This window comes from Syngnathoides biaculeatus, chromosome 22, assembly GCF_019802595.1.
Source record: "Syngnathoides biaculeatus isolate LvHL_M chromosome 22, ASM1980259v1, whole genome shotgun sequence".
Taxonomy (NCBI): domain Eukaryota; kingdom Metazoa; phylum Chordata; class Actinopteri; order Syngnathiformes; family Syngnathidae; genus Syngnathoides; species Syngnathoides biaculeatus.
In genome coordinates, this window is record NC_084661.1 from 13,443,309 (window position 1) to 13,463,663 (window position 20,355).

A 20,355-nucleotide genomic window follows, 5' to 3' on the forward strand; every position below is an offset into this window, starting at 1 on the left:
AGGCGGAGTACTTTGTCGCCATCTTGTGGCACGAAGTTCTAATTCGCCACAGGTCTGGGTTCCTATTTCTCATAAATCGCTGCGGTCCAAAAGGACATGGATGAATGGATCCTTATTTCTCATTTGTCTATTTACAATTTATTAACTATCTCAAACTCATCAATTATTTGATTTAAAAATATTTCTATACATATATGCGCAATGAACGTACACATATGAAGCTATTTATTTAGCCAGAATAAATTCAACAATTATTTTATACTATTAAATGATTATTATTCACATAATTCAAAACTTTAACGGGTAAATTTGTTGGATGTTGTTTCTCAGAAAGACGTAATGAGCCCCCAAAACGGCAGGTGGTAGTAGAGAGTCGCTAACACTAAACTAAGCAGGGAGGCTGCCTAGTCGCTCCCAACCCCTTTTTTTTTTTAGTCTTTTCCTTTTCGTGTACCTTTTGACAAGAACCGGGCACCTCACGTGTTCTCCATTTGTCACAGACCAAAAAAGACAACCAACGCGACGCCGAACGAAGACGTTTCCAGCAAACGGTGAGCTTTCGCTAGCAATTGCTAGCGACTGTATTGATCCCAATGCACGCCTGTTTACGCACTTTGTTTTAAGCATATTGTGTTTTTATTATTATTATTTTAGAAAATGCAGCCTGCGGTGAGGCAAAACCTCCACAGTGAGTGTGAAGGTGACATCAACAAGCTCATCAACCTCAAGCTCCAAGCCTCCTACACTTACCTTTCTCTGGTAACTACAACGTACTAATTACTTTCCTCTCATTTTGCACAGAAAATGAGGGATATTCGGTTCTAGGGGGAAATGTCAGGGTGAACCCAAATTGCACTCGAACCCTCACAGGTGAACTTTGACCACGTCTATACGTTTGACTGCACATGTACAACTGTTCAGCGTTTCGTTTCGTTTTTTTTTTTGGAACAACTCGTGAAGTTATGTTCCCTGAAAAAAAAACTTACAAGGACTTCCACTTCTGTGCCTCAAGTCAAATTAAGTTGTCATAAAAATGTTGTCGCGCATAGTCAACTTCATCCTTGAAATATTACTTTGTTTTATTCCCACGACAGGGCATGTATTTTGACAGGGACGACGTCGCCCTTCCGAAATTCTCCCAGTTTTTCCTGGGGCTCTCCGGGAAGGAACGAGAACACGCTGAGAAGCTGCTGGAGTACCAGAACACGAGAGGGGGCCGCATTTTGCTGCAGACCATTGCTGTAACTTTCCCGCTTGTTGCAATTACGTCACTCGGATAAAAATGTATAATGTACGCCGCTGTTTATGCAAGTGTCTTATGCGTGTTGCAGAAACCAAGTAGGGAGGATTGGAGAGGCGGACTGGATGCAATGTCTTTCTCCCTGGACTACCAAAAGGCCATGAACACTTGCATTCTGGAAGCACACCGCAAGGCTGGCACTCACACCGACCCCCACGTAAGTCTGCCACGCATGCGTGCGCTGACGATTAGATCCAACCGCAGTTTCATCACTAGCTGCGTCTCTCCTTTTGCGCAGCTCTGTGACTTCCTTGAGCAACACTTCCTGGGCGACAGCCACGACACCATCAAGAAGCTGGGCGACTTCGCGGGCAGCCTGAAACGCATCACGGCGTCCGACGGCCACGCGTCCATGGGGGAGTACCTCTTCGACAAGCACACCTTGTAAAGGCGGCGCTGGCAAAAAGCAACAATCGAACCCTGTTTGGTCCATTTGTAGCTGAACAATATTTGTTATCGTTGAAGGAAATGTTTTAGTGCAGGAGCCAAGTACCTACAAATACCTCACACCTCTTTAGCAAACTAGCTACGGTGCTCAAAAGTAGTTTTCCTATTTTCCTACTTTCCTATTGGTCAGAAATTGATTGAATAAACCACACTTATGCCAGCGCCTCACTCGTTTTGTCGACATTTTGTTCTGCTAGCAAGCCACTTTGTGTTCAAATACGGCTCAATGCGACATCTGTGCATACATCCATCCATTCATTTTCTTCGCCGCTTATCCTCACGAGGGTCGCGGGAGTGCTGGAGCCTATCCCAGCTGTCAACGGTTAGACCCTGAACTGGTTGCTCGGAGAACATGCAAACTCCACACAGGCGGTGCTGGGATCGAACCTCGGACCTCGGAACTGTGAGGCCAACGCTTTCCGGCTGATCCACCGTGCCGCCTCTATACATACTGAACATAGTAAACAGCAGGACTTTGCTTGGTCACGATCGAGCGGTCGCTTAAAGTTGAACATTAGGCCGGCAGCACACAAGCTTGCGGGTGGTTGGAAAAATCCTACAGGGTGACACTTTGCAGCGAAGATAAGGAGGACGTCGCCCGTGAGCCGCGGCCGCACGTTGTAATCTAGTCGCGCAAGGGTGCACACACCCTAAACCAGGGGTGTCAAACTCGTTTTTCTCGCGGGCCTCATCGTTGTTCCGGTTTCCCACGGAGGGCCGTTACGACTGTGGAACAAAAATATTTAATCATCTTCTCATACTCACGTCATCAATTTCCGAACTCGTTTTGGAATCAGAAATCAAGGGTAATGTCTTTAACAATTCACGTTTGGTAACGCAGAAATGCTTGTACAGTAATATCTCAACTTTATCATTTATGACATGACAATTTGAAATTTTGGTACAGAGTTTTACAAGAATCATGGAAATTAACACTGGATTTGGCTTCGCGGGCCACATAAAATCATGTGGGGGGCCAGATCTGGCCCCCGGGCCTTGAGTTTGACACCAGTGCCCTAAACAGAGTACTCCACTGTCAACACTGCGGATCCAAAAAAAAAAAAAATTCTCAGCAGCTCAGTTTGCATTTTAGGATTTATATTATTGTCAAGAACATTAGTATTTCATCGTCATGTCATTTTCCAAGCTGCTTATCCTCACAAGGGTTGCGGGAAAGCTGGAGCCTATCCCAGCTGGCTTCGGGGAAAAGGCGAACTACACCATGAACTGGTCGCCAGTCAGTCGCAGGGCAGATATAAACACCATCTCTGAGCAGGAATCGATCCCACACCGCCTGCAGCAAAGACAGGCATGTGTACCACTACACCATCAGTGACTCTTACTATTTGATAGTGTGATAGTTCAAAATAACAATATCGGACATGGAATTGCAGTTGTTTTTTTTCCCCTCCGTGTCACCAACTATTAAAGGCGGCCAGCTGCATCGCGGTTTGGCACCGCCGAGGTGTCCAGATGTGGCGGCGTGCCAGCGGATTACGGGTGGGGGGGGGGGGGGGGGCGTCCGCAGCAGCGACGCAAGGGACGCAATGTCCGCCCTGAGTGAAAGTTGTCGGATCGGTGCAAGACCGCTTGCAAGGCGACGCTGGAGAATCAAAAGTGTTTGGGTGCACAACGAGTTGGGCTGTCGAATCGATAAACAGGCCAATACCCCCCCAGCCCCCCCCCCACACCAATTGTCAATTTAATGAACATTTCCACCTCGGTAATGAAAAGTAACAGCATTGGATATCGTTACAGTGCAAAAAGAGGAGATTTTGTTAACGTTCAATCGGACGGAAAGCAACAGATGTGAGGTGGGCATTTTAATATGACAAGGAAGGGAAGTAGTGATGATGGGGGGAGTGAAAGGGGGGGGGGGATTAAGTCTCAGCACTGCTCTAGTGATTTGCCAGAGCTTTAGCTTTGACGGGAACGGGCACAGGGAGGCTGCCAGTACACATCGAGGGAATGGTGGCCGCGTGAGGGCTTCGGGCGCAAAATCTGACAAAAAGTCGCTCGGGGAAATTGGAAACACATCTGCAGGTGAGACGGATGTTTTGTCGTCTTTTCAGATCGACTGAATCTAAAAGATGGCTCGGAAATTTGAATTCTTTCTGACGATCGAATACCATGGCTGGAAATTGTTTTAACACCTAAAAAAAAAAAAAGAATAAGAATAATAATACTTCCTCCCGAATGAACAAAATCAAAATACAACAGCATAGTAGGTCTAGGTGTTAGTATGAGCCAGAGTTTTGATTACTGAAAAGTATGTAAAATATTGTTAGCTATTGTAACATCGTGTACACTTCGATATAAATGCTGTGCTTGAATGTAGGAAAATATTAACCCTCGATGACAGTTTACATAAATTGCACATAAAAGTTCAATTAAAAACTGTCCACAACAGCTGGAAAAATAAAATATAAAATGCAAACGTGTCGTACCTAAAACTTAGATACAACTGAACTAGTCCAATACAAATCAAATATCAAATATAAAATCAAGACGTTGGTGTGAATTGAGATTTCTAAAATTTGAAATTGTGGTTATAAGCAGTCATAATAGGACGACTTGACACTATGCCACAAAAATTTGAATCTAGTACAGGAAATTTATTTGAAAAACGACACCAACTGAGTGTTCACTAATATTTTGACTCCCTCCTGTAACTTATTGAGGCAATATTGCCATCTCCATCCATCCATTCATAGTTAAATGAACGCTTCGATGACTGTCAATCCAAATTTTCAACCCATGCTTTTATTCAAGATTTGAACGTGTGGAATAATATTGTCGAGTTAAATCCAGTTATGTGCGAGCAGAGAAAACTGGGGGAGGGGGGCAAAAAGAGGGATTAGGGTCAACCATGTCGAGCTTCTAGCTTAGAGATGTTCTACGCTCCCACCCTGTAGCGCAACAGACAGACGCGGGGATTACACCGGCGTCCATACGCGGTTGCGTTATATTCTGCCGTATTTTGGCAGCCGACATGAGGCCGGCGAGCGGCGGGTTCCGGGCCCGGAGGGCGGCCGAGCTGCCCGAGAAGGAGTCCGAGGAGGTCACGGAGGAGGTCCGCCGCGAGCGCGCCCACACGGAACACGGTGGCCACGCCGAGCACCGTCCCGGCCACGACTACGACCACATGAAGGACAAGTTCGTGAACGAACTGGAACGGCTACCCAGTGAGCGATCTCTCGGAGTCGCAATACATAAATACAAGTGATGAAACATATCTTGATGTTCTTTGGGTTGTGATCAAATTAACTCTTTCTTTCCTAAAAACTCAAAACCGGGAACAGTCCAAGGCCAAGAAGAACCTCAACTAGTGATTGCTTCTTCAAATGATATTCTGTAAATCGCAGTGTGTACTTTGTCATTTTTATTGATTGATTTATTCTTATTCGGCGAAGTACCATATTTTGTCCAAGGACTGTAATAGATTAAAACCTCGGGTTGTGTTTTCGAGGCTTGAAAGAAATTATGGACCCAGATGGCGAATGAAGTCTTTCAGATTATGTGAGCAAAGTGTGGTTCGTCTAATCTCAAATTATGAGAGGTTTAAATCATCTTGAAAAACCCTCAACAGAGACTACAGTTTGGTTTTTAAATCTTAGATGACAGATACAATCATTTCTCTTGCCGCTACGAACTACGAGATTAGAAATCTGTTCCTGATTCTACTTTTTATCCGATCACAGTTCCCATGTGGGCAGTGGGAGCCATCGTGGTGGTGGTCCTGGTGCTGGTGGCGTGCTTCGTCTTCTGCGTTTTCAAAAAATGCTTCGGGAAAAAGAAAAAGCCGAAGAAGGTCCGGGAGAGGAAGACGGGGCGGCGCAGGAAGGCGAAAGAAGGCGAGGGCGAGACGGGGGAGAAGGTACGACTACGACGCCGCGTGAACGGGACTGTCAGTGGTCAGTCGTTGAGATTTCAGACGACTACTCAATGTGTTGGTGATCTCCTGGTAGGAAGGGGAGGTGAAGAAGGAAGGAGAGGAGGAGGAGAAGGAGCAAGAAAAGTTGGGCAAACTGGAGTTCTCTCTGGACTACAATTTCACCGATTCCCAGGTTGTTCTCCTACGACGCACAAAACAGAATCTGTCAAACGGGGGGCGGATTACTGAACCCTGACGTTTTGCTCTCTTTTAACCATAAAGCTCATCGTGGGGATCCTTCAGGCTCAGGATCTGGCCGCCATGGACATGGGGGGCACCTCGGATCCTTACGTCAAAGTCTTCCTGTTGCCGGATAAAAAGAAGAAGTACGAAACCAAAGTTCAGCGCAAGAACTTGTGTCCCGTTTTCAACGAGACCTTCTTTTTCAAGGTGGGGAGATCTGAATGAGATTTGCCGGTTTTGTCGTTTTCGGGTCGCTCATTATGGTCTCGTTCCGCCTAGATCCCGTACGCAGAGTTAGGAGGAAAGACGCTGGTCCTTCAGGTCTTCGATTTCGATCGCTTCTCCAAGCACGACATGATCGGCGATATCAAGATCCCCATGAACAGCGTCGACTTGGGCCAGCCGATTCAACAGTGGAGGGACTTGGAGAGTGTGGAAAAGGAAGAGGTACGTTTGCCCTCCATTCCGTAGGCCTCCGTCGTCAAAAGAGTTTCTTCACAGTTTTTTGGCCTCTGGCAGGAGAAACTGGGCGACGTCTGCATCTCTCTGAGATACGTCCCCACCGCCGGGAAACTGACGGTGAACATCATGGAGGCAAAGAATCTGAAGAAAATGGATGTCGGGGGCTTATCGGGTAAACTTGGCGAGAACTGAGTTCATTTGGGTACGAGTGAACCGCGAATATGCAACGGATGACCGCACCCGTCTTTTTTCCTCCCATTTCAAGACCCCTTTGTGAAGATCGTCCTGCAGCAGAACGGAAAACGCATCAAGAAGAAGAAGACGACCGTCAAGAAAAACACACTCAACCCCTACTTCAACGAGAGTTTCAGCTTCGAAGTCCCCTTTGAACAGATACAGGTAAAGTTAGAACGCCTGCGGAAAAGGGAATCGACGGCGCTCCAGACATGACAAATTGTGACCACAATCGAGATATAACGTGAGCAAAAAAAAAAAATCGAGTGAAGTGACCGGTTCAATATTACCCAATCGTTTCGAGCCACATTTAGATGATATGCGGATGACTTCTAACTAACAACAGACTCCCGGACGGTATGTATGAGCCAGCCCGGCCGAAGCCGTGCCCCTCGACAGGTACATCGGCACATTTAGCACCCCTGACTTAAGTGCCCGGATCTTTTGTTGCATTCTGAGAGGATTACGCCCCCGCCGCACCCAAACTATTATTTTTTTAGTCGCTGTATTCACACCTACCTCGTCCTTTGCACCCGCGCAATCCATTTTTCACGACGAACAGGGTCTTTTTGAAAAATATGAAGAACTAATCCATCCAGGAATCCAATGAGCCGGCATTTTGGCTCACACGAAGGAAAACAACGCGCTACCTTCCAGCAGGTAAAACTAGTAGAAACATACGAGACCGCTTGACTGGGCGTCTGCTACTAACGTCACTTCCTGCTTCTAGTCGAAAACAAATCCCTCGAGCGGATTTTCATGGCGGGAGTGACAAAAAGCCATATACGTCAAAATCAGAATCAGAAGAACGGATGGGTCCATACCGGCTGCCGTTTTTTCATTAATTACATACTAAAACTGGTGCATTTCACGACAGTGGACCTTTAAGTATGTCATGGCCAGAAATTAGCATTTTGTGCCGACATTATACGGCTATTGTGGGCACACTTAAACTATTTTCCTCCATTTTACGTCATTGTCGGGTTTAACAAATGTTAACCATTTGTGTCGCCCGGATCAGAAAGTGCAGGTGGTCATCACGGTGTACGACTACGACAAACTGGGGAGCAACGACCCCATCGGTAAGACCTTCATGGGTTACGGCGCTACCGGGGTGGGCCTGCGCCATTGGTCGGACATGCTGGCCAATCCCAGGCGCCCGGTAGCTCAGTGGCACACGCTATTGCCGGAGGAGGAGGTCGACGCGGCCGTCAAAGCCAAACCTCGCTAAAGAGACCCTGCTGAGGGTTTTTGTGTCTTCCCTTTTTTTTTTTTTTTTTTTTGCATGATGTCACTGCAAAATTTAAAATCCAATCAATATTAAATGCTGTAAATGTTTTTGTTTTTTTTTTGCTTGCATTGTTCCTTAAAAATCTTAATGTCTTCCGACTTGTGATTGAGATATTATTTCTGGTTAAGATTAAGTAACTCTGCAGGTGCGGGGAGTACATTTTACTAGTTTTAAAGACATGAGCGGGTTAGCCATGTTTATTTGTTTTAAGAAAACTTCCCAACTCAATTAAAAAAAAAAAAAAAAAGTCCAGTTGCCTCAATTCAATTTTTGGGTACTACTATGACTGGACGACGGAAATATCTTTACAAGTTTAATTTTCCCGATAGACTGGAGAATAATTTTGCTTAAATTAAGTAATATCTTTTTGTTGACATTACATTTTGGGTGGGTTTTTTTTTCAAGCCCAATTTTGTTTTCCATACATAATGTTTCCTTTGGTATACTTTAATGTGTGGATGTTAAATATTGCTCTGTTATTACGACCTCGTGTATGTACCTGGGTGTCACCAAAGTTAAAACAAATGTAAACGTGCTGTGCGTGCGCGATATTTTCATTTGTTGTAGACTGTGCAATGGCAGTTTATATTTTAATTCAATATTTTTGGTGCACCTGTATCTGCAATACTCTTATTCCACTAAAACAAATATTTTAGTATTGTTTTCACTTTGATTTTAAGAAGACCACTTTGGTGATTTTTTTTTCTCATTTGAGTGACAAATAAATCTTCGATTGACATTTTCGCTTAACGTTCCTCTTTTCAATAATGCAGATCATTTTCATTATGTAGCAAATAAGACACAATGTGGCTTTTCTAACTGGAATTAATTTGATACAGAACTGATTTCATCAACACGGTGGCTGAAATACACGAATGGAATGTTTATTAAAAACTTCAATGGACAGGTTTCCAATTACGCCATCTTGTGTGTCATAGAAGTCAGAGAACACAGGAGATAGGTGAAGCGTGAAGTTTTTTTCTATTATTAATTCATCCGATTGGTCTAAAATTGGTGGTGACGTAATCAAAAACCTCTCCATAGCCACTGAAACGGAGTATAGAACGTTTACTTTTCTAGACTTTGTGAACACTATATTATTAAAGGAAAAACGTGATGACGTGATGCCATAATTCTCTTTAACAACAATAATCGCGTATTAAAGTTTTAAAAAATATATACATGTATCTCTATACATTTAAAACACTTTACTGCCTGGTAGCAGACTGCGCATGTGCAGAAAGCGGGCAGACGGTTGCCATGCAACAAAACTAAACGCAAGTAGCGCTAGCTTGTGGGCTAACCGTCGCGCTAAACTCACGGCTGCTTCGTCCAAGGGGGGCTTCCGCCGTCAACGAGCCTCCGTCGGAGTCTCCTCGTCGAACAATGAGCGCCGGGCGGCCGTCAGAAGGCGCAGGCTGCGTCAACTGGTGGGGCTTCAGTCCAGCTCGAGACCTCATTTGCGCAGGTGAGCACAAGTGCCGACACCAACGTTGAAAAAAAAAAAAAAAAAAAAAAACAATTCCACACTTTTTCTGTGTATTTCAAAAAATATATATGTATATATATTATCTTTAACACTTTTTAAACGGTTCAGGTGGAGACTAACCGTGCAATTTATTCAACCGAGACGTTCACATTAAAAGGGGACGTCAGAAATCGTTTGCGACCAACTCCCGCGAGAACGCAAAAAAACACGAGCAATCGTAGAAGAAGGGGGGGGGGGTGTAATAAACACAACAAAAACATTATTAAACAAGATAATGGAATAAAAACAACAACAAAAAAAATATTAAATATAATAATGCGGAAAAGGCAAGACTGATGAGATTAAGAGTTGTCTAGTTCATGCCGTATAATGGTTATGTTTCCAATGACGTCACCACCACCCTTTGACCAATCGGATAAATTAACAATAAAAAAAAAATCACCTGTTCTCCATGACACACAAGATGGCGTAATTGGAAACCTGTCCATTGATATTGAGTGATAAAATAATTCCCAACAAATGAAATAAAGAAATAAAACCGTATGGAAAAGGTCATACCGATGGCTTTTATAATTCAACTCGTGTTGTATTTATTTTAAATAATTAATCAAATGTAAATAGTTTTAATCATAAAATTCTACGAAATAAAAGTTAATCAACTAAAGTGGGAATGTACAGGCTGATGCGTATTAGCGCTTATGTATGTGTACTGTACGTGTTTTGATGACTTTTTGATACATTATTTTCTATATATTATAATGCAATATATATTATTCCAATTAAGAGCAAGCCCGTAATTTCACTTGTCATCAGTGCACCTCTACTTTTGTCCGTATGGTTGACATTTCCATCATCCATCTCTCTCTTTTTTTAATTTTTTTTTAATTATTATTTTCAGGCCCTGTTCACCACAAAGGGGAAGTCAACATTTTGCTCGTGGGCAGCGGCGATCCGAGACATCTTCTGAAGACTTTGGCTAATCTGAGGGATGAGGACGTCCTTAACGTGAGCCTCGCGTCTCCGACCGTGACCCCCGATGCTGCGGATCGTGCATACCGGTACGTCATCTCTCTAATTCATTGCAGGTGTGGCTGTTTGAAAACAGCATGGAGGTGGTCGCCAGGCAAATGCTGCTGCTCTACATCGCTCTGACGCCGCAGCAAGCGATGGGACTTCACGGTGGGCGCCGTTTGCGTCTTAAGGGAACGTATAAATGCTTTTAACGCGGCGTTGGCCCATCCTCAGCGAAGACCGAGACCTTCCTGGAGGTGTTCGGGAACAGCTTGCTCCGCAGTCAGACGGACGAGACGGTTAAACGTGTGGCGTCGCAGCTCCTGCTCCACGTCAGTGACGTCCCGGATTCGGACGGCAACCCCTGCCTCAACGCGTCCCTCTTCAAGGTGCTCGCATCAGCACGCGCAAACGGTAACATGTCCTCCGCAAAAAGCTCACTTGCTCCGACGCGTCCAGTTTAAGGAGCGGGATGAGCTGGCCCGGATTTTCAAATCGTGGACGCAGCCCTGCTCTTCTCCCGCTGGTCCCGTCTCCATCGCCAAGGCCTGGGACTACCGGGTCAGGCAGCACCTCGGGACCCGCTACGACTCCAAGAAGGGCTGCTTCGACTGGGACCTCACGATGAAGCTGCACGAGAAGGGGGTAAGGAGAAGAAATATGAATCGTTCGGATGGATTACTGTATTCATGCCGTAAATGTAGTAAAACTCCCCATCGCTGCAGATTTTGTCATTTTCAACTCCAGCGCTTTAAATTTATGAATTGTTTACATCAATCAGTGTGGACGTTTTGGCTGCATGGTGGCCACTTTCAGCTTGTTGAACCCGTAAAATCCCGATGATTTACTGGATGGAATCATATTGTTTAGATAAAATACAGTTTCTTGTTAGACTCAACACTTAACTTTAATGAGTGGGGAAACCCTCTGCTAACAATGGAAAAAAATATACTGTACATTCTAATTTAAGAAGTGGAACCTCCCACTGCTGGCTGTAGACAATATGCAAGAAACAAATATTACAGAGTATTGTATATAAAAATTTGACTTTTTAGATTTCACATTTTATGGCTTTAAACTTTTAAAGAGCATAAAAATGAATGGTTTACCAATGTTGCACAAAGTATGGTGTGCGGCCTCCCTCTAGTGGTGACGGAAGAACTACTGCCAAAGTACAGTTATGATATACTCCATATATAATCCATCCATCCATCAATTTTTTCCCCCGCTTATCCTCACAAGGGTCGCGGGGAGTGCGAGAACCTATCCCCGCTGTCAACGGGCAGGAGGCAGGGTAGACCTTGAACTGGTTCCCAGCCAATCGCAGGGCACATAGAGACAAACAGCCGCACTCACAGTCACACCTATGGGCAATTTAAAGTGTCCAATTAATTTCTAGGATGTGCGAGGAAACCGGAGTGGCCGGAGAAAACCCCCACACGCACGGAGTAAATATGCAAACTCCACACAGGCGGGTCCGGGGTCGAACCCGGGACCTCGAAACTGTGAGGCCAACGGTTTCCAGCTCAACCACCGTGCTGCCACTACATAATAATAATAATGAATAAATAATAATGAACTTTAAAGTCATGACATTTCCATTTAAGCTTCAAGAACTGCAGTTAAATGGGTTTAAACCTTTTTTTTTTCGTTAAAATGTTCTGTAATATGATAATTTCAGTGCATTTTTTTCCCTCTTATTCAACCTAAACTGCGCATAATATCGCAGTATTATGCAGTACTTTGGAATAAACCCCGTTTGAAGCTTGGTACTACTACACTAGTGTATTTTAAAATTGTTTGTGATGATGGTACGTAAGGAGCTAATTTATTGATTTGATATCGATACTGTTGACGTGAACTGCTATTGTGTGATATTGTAACCAACTTAATTAATACTGTACACCTCTCCCTGTGCTAAAATTGTCACAAATGGGTTATTACCCCCAGTGCAGCGTCATCAACAAGCAAGAGTATGTCCGGTGGCGGGAGAGCGGCCTGGCCTTCGAGCTGAGGGAAGGTTTCTACGAAATGACCAATCCGAGCTTGCTGTCCTCTCGGGTCTTCAGCCAGAGGGGGGACCGAGTGGCCCTGAGGGGCTACTGGGGCGACATCGTGTCGAGTCCTTACCTGGCATTCGGCGTCGAGACCGAAAACGAGAGCTTGCTGAAGACGCAGAACGGCCAGCACGTGAAGGTAAAGGCGGAAAAGTACTGAGGATGAAGTAGAAGTGTGGATACGTGAGCAAAAAAAAAAAAAAAAAAAATCAAATAATCAGAAGTCATGATGTCTTATGCAGACAGCACAGGACATCTCCTTTGCCAACGTGGAAGAATTTTTTCAGTCCCTGTCCAGGAGACGGGAACTCCCTTCGACCCCTCAGTTCGACGCAGAGGAGGAAAATCCGCCCGCAAATATTGAACATAATTGCGTCCCCGTCAGCGGTAAGTGGAAGCTATCACACGATGATGTCAAAAGAGCGGTTCAGGCCGATTCCGTGGGTCAAAGCGTCGACCCGTCTTCATTTGTTTGTATCTTTGACAGACCTGATGCGACTTAACGGGGTGTCTGTCAACTTCCTGCCTCTGGATTCCCTTCAGAAGCTCCCGGAAAAACAAAAATATGCCAATTTCTTCGATATTATCTATTTTTCAGCCAGGTAACGAGTACACACTCAGAACACACACATGTACAAATGTTTTAAATTGTAAAAAAATAAAATAAAAAATGTCAAGTCGTAAAGTACAGATACCCGAAGAATCTACTGAAGTCCAGTTACAAAGTATTTGTACTTGGTTACTTTCCAACGCTGCTCTTTATAGCAGCAAATGTTTGGTTACGGCGCTCATAATATTATGAGCGTTCAGCGTTAATCTGCTTTAAATCGTCATGGCAACATGTGGCTCGCCGCCATCTGCCGCTGAGCACGTTTCTGCGCTCTCTTCTGTTCAACGCCGTGAAGCTGCGCGCACCATTTGGGCCCCAAAATCCGGCAGATTGCAGCACCAGACGCTGTGCTCGTCGTCGAGTTGGCCAAGTCAGTTTTCTTTTTTTTTTAATGCATCCCCAAAGCTTGTTACCATGGTGACAACACAGTGTTTTTTTTTTTTTTTTGGCCCTTCAGGTTCATTCTGGACCTCAACAAAGAGCAAGAAGCCGGTTTTGCAGAGCGTGTGACCGGCTTGTGCGCGGAAGCCGGTTTCCAACCGTGTCTCGGAACAAAGAGCGACGGCGTTCACGCTTTGTTTGAGCCACACGAGGACAAGTGACGTCGGCGGCATGTTTTTCCTCGACTATTTCACAGCACAGTTTGCCAGGAGCGTGGGTTCCCCCTCGGTGACGCCGTGAATGTAACTCTCAATGTTCCCTATGACAAATTAAACAGCAAAATTTCATCCAACGCAGCAATTTATTCACGTTTGTTTCCAAGCGGTGCGACACTGCAAATGCGCCATCGCCTTCTTTTTTTTTTTTTTTTTTATCGTCAGCGGAGGGCTTCGACTCACTTCCAGCGTCCGCCGACCTTCCCCTTCCCGTGGCCCTTTTTGCTGCTCCGAGGCGAGACAAAAATATTTTTGAGTATACGCGTAGTGAGTATTCGTACATAACAGTGCAGCGTGTCGTTAACTCACAACTTCTGCGCGTGTTGGATTCTATTCAATAGGACGGTGATCTGGAATAGGCAATGGAAAAAAAAGTTCCCTTAAATTTAATCATGCCCTGTTATTTGGTGAAAAAACAACCCAAAAAAAAAAATCTTACCTCATACTTCTGACTCTTCATTTTCTCCCATAGGTCAAATTTCTCTGACTCCAGCTGATAGATGCACTCCCACATCTCTCCGGCACGTTTTCTATAAGACAATTGCAGTGGCGTTGAAAAGATGTTAAAAAAAAAAGTAAATTGACTTTTTGTAGACTTTGGACAGGATCCGTCGCAAAGATAAAAATGCACATTTTGATTTAACGATACCGTAATTTCCGGCATATAAGCCGCGGCTTTTTTTCCACACAGTTTCGACCCTGCGGTTTATGCGGTTAATTTGTGCATTTTTTTCTAACGGCCGCAAGGGGGCACTCGAGCGGGAAAAGTAAGAGTGCAACCAGTGGAATATATATACAAGGAAGTGACTTTTACCGGTCCGGCCCTGTTAGCGCTGCACTAGCATGTTACTCCCATGTCTGAGGGATTTTTGCACTGGTCTTTAAAAAAAAAAAAAAAAAAATACTGAATGGCTCATTGGCCACCAAAACTGAAGTCGCCATCCGCCATCTTGATACTCCCAAAACAAGAATGCCAACCTGTGCAGAGACAGCGTTAACTGCGTTAATCGCCAGTTTCGTGGCTGTGAGAAAACATTCCACAGATAAGTTAGAAAGATTTACTTTGACACTGTTAAAATTTGTTTGTAAAGGGTTTTTTTTTTTTTATTTTTTGATGAGTTTAATTCACTTGAACAAATTTTTGTTTATGGTTCTCATTCACTTTTCACTCTCTGCTTCACCTTTATAGGCCGACATTTTTTCACGAAAAAGCCATGTATTTTCCCAAACTTCATCAGCGGATAAGGAAGAAAACACATTTCCTGTGAAATTTTTGATGACTTTCATAATACAGAACTCTACAAATTGAATTCGATTTTTAAATGCGAGGAAACACATTGACATTTTTTGTCCAAAATAGGACGTCGCAGAGACAACAGATGAACTTTTAGCATTTAATGTGTATTTTCCCATGGCGAGTCCTTATTTCCAAAAATATATCTAACTGACTGACTTAAAATTTCATGTTTTTTTAATAACAAAAAATGCTTAGTTTTTTTGCTATTTTATAATGGTAATGCTTCACAGCGTATTTTGGGAAAAGTTAACATCTCAGAGAAATCAGGGCCTAGGTAATATGCAAGGTTTCTTGATAGTCCTTTCCACTTCGCCTTTTTTGTCTTACCTAGTCGAATTAAAAATCCTTCATGTTAGCAGAAATGGGAAAAAATGTAAGCTCACACGACGAGTTCTAAGTCTACATGCCACTGGGACTAATAATAGACTAGAGAAATGTTAAAGCCTTAAATCTCCAGTGAATGTATATAAATGATATTTATAGCTCAATACAAGTACACAGACTGGCGAAAGTTAGCCGTCGGGGTCGCAGCTGACCTGAGGGCGTCCTCTCTCAGGTCATCAATGGCGAGCGGCTGCTTCCTCTCGGACAGCGTCTTCTTCTTGATCTCCCTCGCCGTTTGCTTCTTGCCGCGCCGCTGCTCCACCTGCGCCAATCGACGTTTACAACACCTTAATTATGAAACAGGCGACAACTGCATGCGCAAAAACAAATGTAGTCAAATCTCAATTCCACAAAATACAGCACTTTCCAGACTGGCCATGATCAGAATCCTATTTATGTCTTTATAGGAAAGTGCAACATTAATATTTTGCCTCCACTCAATGTACACCCGACCTTGGCCAGGAATCCTCCGAAGTGAGCCCCCATGTTGGACAGCACTTTCTTCTTTTTGGCTTCATCTTCAGCCCTCTTCTTGGCCTCTTCCTCCTCCTTCCTCTGCCTCTCCTCCTGCGGACGCCACATTTAGCGCTTGCCGCCGCCGCGTTTGGAGACGGCAACGTATAAAAAAGCTTGTGGCGGTCAATCACCGCGATCCTGGTCTGCCTGTCGCGTTCTTTTTCCGCCCTCACGCGCTGCTGCTCAGCTCTTTCCGCCCGCCGACTTTCCTGGGGCACAAAAAGACACTTTGCCATTTCCATTAACTGCATATATCTTACACTACACATACAAAAAATATTCACATATATATTGCATATAAAAAAAAACATTACAATCCTCGATTTGAGCCCGATGAGCTCCTCCTCTTCTTTTTTCCTCTGCTCAAAGTGGACGTCGATCAAGGTCTGAAGCTCCAGAAGATCTTTCTCCATCCGCTTCCTGTGAATATCCTGATAGGAAACCCACACAGCAGAAATTGTCGTTCCCCAGCCCGGACTTGAACCAAAACCTCAGAACTGTAAGCCGGACAGGCCAATTATTTGTCCAACATGCTGATGGATCGCTCCAAAGATTAAAAAAAAAAAATCAGGTGTACATACATCAAAGTCCACCCTTTCCCCCTCTGGGATCTTCGGTGGAGCAAGTTGTGTCGCCACCGGCCTGTAAAACATTATGTATTTATTTATGGTAGTTTGTCATGGGCCACTTCATTAAGTACACTTGCAAAGTCTAGTACACCAATTCCAAACCACTGTGATCATCAGGTGTGCCACAGGAAAGTATTCAATTTCACTTAATTGCTCCAAAAGTTTTTATTCAGTCAATAAAAGCAATGTATTTTTGTTTATCGATGCTACTGATCTACTGTACAGCAACAATTTTATTATATAAAATATTTAAACTATAAATTAATTTCTACTATGAGTTTATTATCAGGAAAAGCTAAAAAAAAATGCTTTAAAAAAGGCAAATTTTTTTAGGCTTGGAACGCATTATTTCTTTTTCTGTTCAATGTAATGGGAAATATCGGTTTGTAATTTGAAAAAAATCACTTCTCAAACCGTTTTCTGGAACGGATTGTGGGCAAGAACCGAGGCATCACTGTACTATCAAACAGGCCCACATTTCATACACAGAGAGTAAATTTGTAATTGATATCGGGGGGTGGGGGGGGGTTTTCAGTATCTAGTAATCGCTCGTCTATCACAGGGGTCAGACTCGGGACCAGCCCCAGAATAGGTGAAATCTACAAAGTAGTGACAATAAGATACGGGAAGTTATGCGCAGAATGAATATGAAAAAGAAAAAAAAAAAAACCGTGACGCACCAAATCTGCAATATGTGACCCACAATACAGCAAGGGGACACTGTACTGTACATACTTTTAATGACATTTTTCTTTGGTGTTGTTTGAATGTAAAAATATGTGCTTGGGCGCAATAAAGGTTATGAAACATTTTTAAAAAACGGTTCCAGTAATCTTACTGTCAAATGAATGCACATCTCATGCGTACTTGTGCTCTTCATGGTAAATCACAACACATTTTGTATTATGTAGTAGATACTCACTTGTGCTTGGGCCGTTCTCCTTTGCGTTCACCAAAAACAGCAGAGGATGTAAATGAATAACCGTAAAGGCAAATCAAAAAGGAAAATAGTGCTAAAATAATAATAATTTTTAAAAAAGAACTACAATGAAAAGGAAATCATCACATACATTCTTACCTCCTTCTCCCTGCTCATCATCTTCTGAAAAAGTGTCAAAGGTGATGGATATGATTTTGGAAAAGATGATTCCCTGTCCCCCCCTCACCCTCTAAATTAAAGTGACTTACCCTCTTGGTGTCCTCTAGATGGGTGAAAGCATAATGTACAAATACTTAGTAACAAATGTATGTGTAAAACTGGAAGGTGCGGAGAACTTGTTGGAATAGCTGAACAATTTACTCACCCGTGATCCTCTAAATCGGACATTGTGACACTGTAACACACAAATGTGAAATTAAATAAAGTTAAAGAGTAAAACCTGAGTTACTAAATACACCACAGGGACGCACTTTTGTAGTAAGTTTGCGGACTCTCATTTAACGCGAGTTTAAAATGTGCAACTCCTGCCCGGAAAGGGTTAAATGTGAAGTGGTTAATTGTGAATGCAGCCACGTTGGCGTTATAAGAGGGTGTTCACACTTGTGCAACCACATTATTTCAGTTGCATGATGGAAAGTGTTTGAAATTATTTATCTTCATCTCATTTTTCTGATATTACAAAAAGGAGATGTTTTGAACAGGGGTGTGTATACTTTTTATATCCACTTACAGAGTTTTTAAAGAGAGGACCCACTAAGTGCTTGACATTGTTAAAAGTACAGTCATACATTTACAGGGCTGGAAAAAAAGACCCCCAAAATCACACTGGACTTTTGTTCATTTGGACCTTCACTGCCATTGACGGCTATAGAAGTCAAATAGCCGCGTGAACTGGAAAGATTGTCGATGCATGAGTTTTAATTGGTGCATAGCATTATGGATATTCTTAATTAGTGCAGTTAAAGCATGACAATAACATCATCATTTGGGCCCGACAGACATAAACTGGACTGCACATTGCATGACTGTCCCTCCTGTCAAAGACAACACACCAAGACAAAGACCATTTGTTGTCCATGATCTAGGAATAGCAGAGGGGCCGCAGCTGAGTCATGCCACCCAGGATAAGAGCCGGGAATTACGCGACTGATTATTCTTCTTTAATTGAATTTACTCCAAAGGACGTCGGGGCCGGAGGGCTTTGAAGTGCTCGGCCGCCGGCTATTAACGCCACTCGGCTCTCCTATTACCGTTTAATCTACTCGCGTCAGGGACAAACTGAGGGGGACCTCAGAACACTTTCTTCGATTTGGGGAAACGTACTTTTGCACACACACTCACGGATCACTTTAGCAATTAGTCAGCGTTGAGACAATAAATGAGATGTATTGAAAATTATGGAAAAAAGATATATATACATATATAAGCAAGGAGCCCGATTTGGTCATTTATAAAATTGCCTCATAATAAAGCTGGAGAATCATGTGAATAGCAATAGGCAGGGGGGGGAATAAAAAACATTTTTTCACAATCGTCTTTTGAGTGACAGGCAAAAATTATATTCAACAATTTTCAATCTATCAGTATTGAACAAAAAAAAAATGGCAATTTATCTGTATGTCATATAAAATGTTTTCAAGACTGAAGCAGCATACATTTGACTGGCTTCCCCCCAAAATACACTTTTTCGTGAAAAAAAAAAAATTTAATAACCAGTATATAATACAAAGTTGTAAAAATGGTCTGAACAAAGAACATTTGACTGGCTACCCAAAATTACTTTTTTTTTTTTTTTTTTTTTTAAGTCCATTCAGATTATTGTAAAAACAATAAGTTTTTTTCCCTCAAAAATCCAAAGATTATTTCTAAAAAAAAAAAAAATGTTCACGGTCACAGATGTTGACAATGGTTGCCTAAACAATTAATAACAGGGACATTTCCAGACAGCAGTGCATCAACATGATGGATGAAGGCCTTACGTAGTTGAGAGTTTTGGACAACCATGAAGCACATTCAGACCATGTCAATGCGACTAGACAAGGCAAAAGGTCAACACGCAAGGGACTGGCCACGCGATTCCGAACCTTGTTCCACCGTTAAGATTTATGGGCTCGAGAGGGTTGATGCATAACGGTGCCTTCAATTATGAGTTTAGTAAGTTCTGTGACCACGCTTGTAACTCAAGACTGATCGTATCGCAAATAAGTTGTCCCCAATGAACCGAATGGAAAAGGGATTAATTTGTTCTGTCCCTCTAAAACAGTTTTCAATAATAATAATTACAGTATTATACTTTATAAAGATAGTAATGATGGATTTAAATGTAAAGAATTAAACAGTTTGCGCATCATGATTTCTTGCCATTGATATTATACCCGTCTAGTGAGGTAAAGCTACATATATTAATCATTTGAAATAAAGGTGCTATTTAAAAATTTATGTAACAGTGTGTGAACCATTCTTCGGTAGAACAAACAGAAATTAATATTACTTCAATTTTGCCTCTCTAATTTAGGTTTGAGCCAATTAAAAATGCTAATAAGAATGACATGTTTACATGAATCATTGCAAGAAGAAAGTTGTTTTTAAGAATATAATGTGTTGTTACAGCAGTAAGTCCTACTTTTTTTACTAAAAAAACTTGTTTTTTTCCAATGATACTCACATTTTTTAGAAGATAAAGGGTTCTTTTCCATAATAAATAGCACAATATTAAGACAAAGTTGTATTTTTTTTTAATTCAGTTGTTAAAATATGATATTCTTCCCTTGTTAAAACCTTGACTTTCACATCATATTTAAAGTATCTTGGAAAACTAAAAGCAGAAAATGAGCAGAGTATTCACATTAGATAACATTTCCCCCCTTACTAGTCAGATTTCTATTGAAAAACATTTTTTTTTTTTAAACTTTACA

At 42.7% G+C, this 20,355-nt stretch overlaps 4 protein-coding genes across 7 annotated transcripts; 3 read left to right on the forward strand and 1 right to left on the reverse strand.

Annotated features, from left to right (window-relative positions):
• The first annotated feature begins 369 nt into the window (after window positions 1-369).
• On the forward strand, window positions 370-1,915 carry zgc:56095 (Ferritin, lower subunit-like). Its single transcript, XM_061810472.1, has 5 exons — window positions 370-551; window positions 655-759; window positions 1,095-1,241; window positions 1,332-1,457; window positions 1,539-1,915. The coding sequence occupies exons 2-5, from the start codon at window positions 658-660 to the stop codon at window positions 1,686-1,688; spliced, it is 525 nt and encodes a 174-aa protein (XP_061666456.1). The 5' UTR covers window positions 370-551; window positions 655-657; the 3' UTR covers window positions 1,689-1,915.
• A 2,809-nt stretch (window positions 1,916-4,724) lies between these two features.
• syt5b (synaptotagmin Vb) lies at window positions 4,725-7,791 on the forward strand. Its single transcript, XM_061810471.1, has 8 exons — window positions 4,725-4,932; window positions 5,449-5,624; window positions 5,716-5,814; window positions 5,904-6,071; window positions 6,144-6,311; window positions 6,384-6,498; window positions 6,592-6,725; window positions 7,582-7,791. Exons 1-8 carry the CDS (start codon window positions 4,740-4,742, stop codon window positions 7,789-7,791), a joined length of 1,263 nt encoding a protein of 420 aa, XP_061666455.1. The 5' UTR covers window positions 4,725-4,739.
• A 1,295-nt stretch (window positions 7,792-9,086) lies between these two features.
• Window positions 9,087-13,751, forward strand: LOC133495602 (dynein axonemal assembly factor 3-like). 2 transcript variants are annotated; one of them, XM_061810461.1, is made up of 10 exons: window positions 9,087-9,319; window positions 10,239-10,345; window positions 10,426-10,519; window positions 10,586-10,740; window positions 10,811-10,996; window positions 12,302-12,547; window positions 12,651-12,795; window positions 12,896-13,010; window positions 13,314-13,388; window positions 13,476-13,751. In XM_061810461.1, the coding sequence occupies exons 1-10, from the start codon at window positions 9,238-9,240 to the stop codon at window positions 13,618-13,620; spliced, it is 1,350 nt and encodes a 449-aa protein (XP_061666445.1). In that variant the 5' UTR covers window positions 9,087-9,237; the 3' UTR covers window positions 13,621-13,751. The 2 variants fall into 2 exon arrangements, with proteins under 2 accessions (XP_061666445.1, XP_061666446.1); XM_061810462.1 differs by having other exon boundaries at window positions 12,696-12,795.
• A 73-nt stretch (window positions 13,752-13,824) lies between these two features.
• On the reverse strand, window positions 13,825-17,433 carry LOC133495606 (troponin T, slow skeletal muscle-like). 3 transcript variants are annotated; one of them, XM_061810468.1, is made up of 9 exons: window positions 17,423-17,433; window positions 16,453-16,513; window positions 16,186-16,302; window positions 16,003-16,080; window positions 15,809-15,922; window positions 15,508-15,617; window positions 14,114-14,204; window positions 13,984-14,024; window positions 13,825-13,899 (listed from the first exon to the last, which is right to left on the reverse strand). In XM_061810468.1, exons 3-9 carry the CDS (start codon window positions 16,282-16,284, stop codon window positions 13,854-13,856), a joined length of 579 nt encoding a protein of 192 aa, XP_061666452.1. In that variant the 5' UTR covers window positions 16,285-16,302; window positions 16,453-16,513; window positions 17,423-17,433; the 3' UTR covers window positions 13,825-13,853. The 3 variants fall into 3 exon arrangements, with proteins under 3 accessions (XP_061666452.1, XP_061666450.1, XP_061666449.1); XM_061810466.1 differs by lacking the exon at window positions 17,423-17,433 and having other exon boundaries at window positions 16,453-16,687; XM_061810465.1 differs by lacking the exon at window positions 17,423-17,433 and having other exon boundaries at window positions 16,003-16,302; window positions 16,453-16,687.
• Between the last annotated feature and the right edge of the window lie 2,922 nt (window positions 17,434-20,355).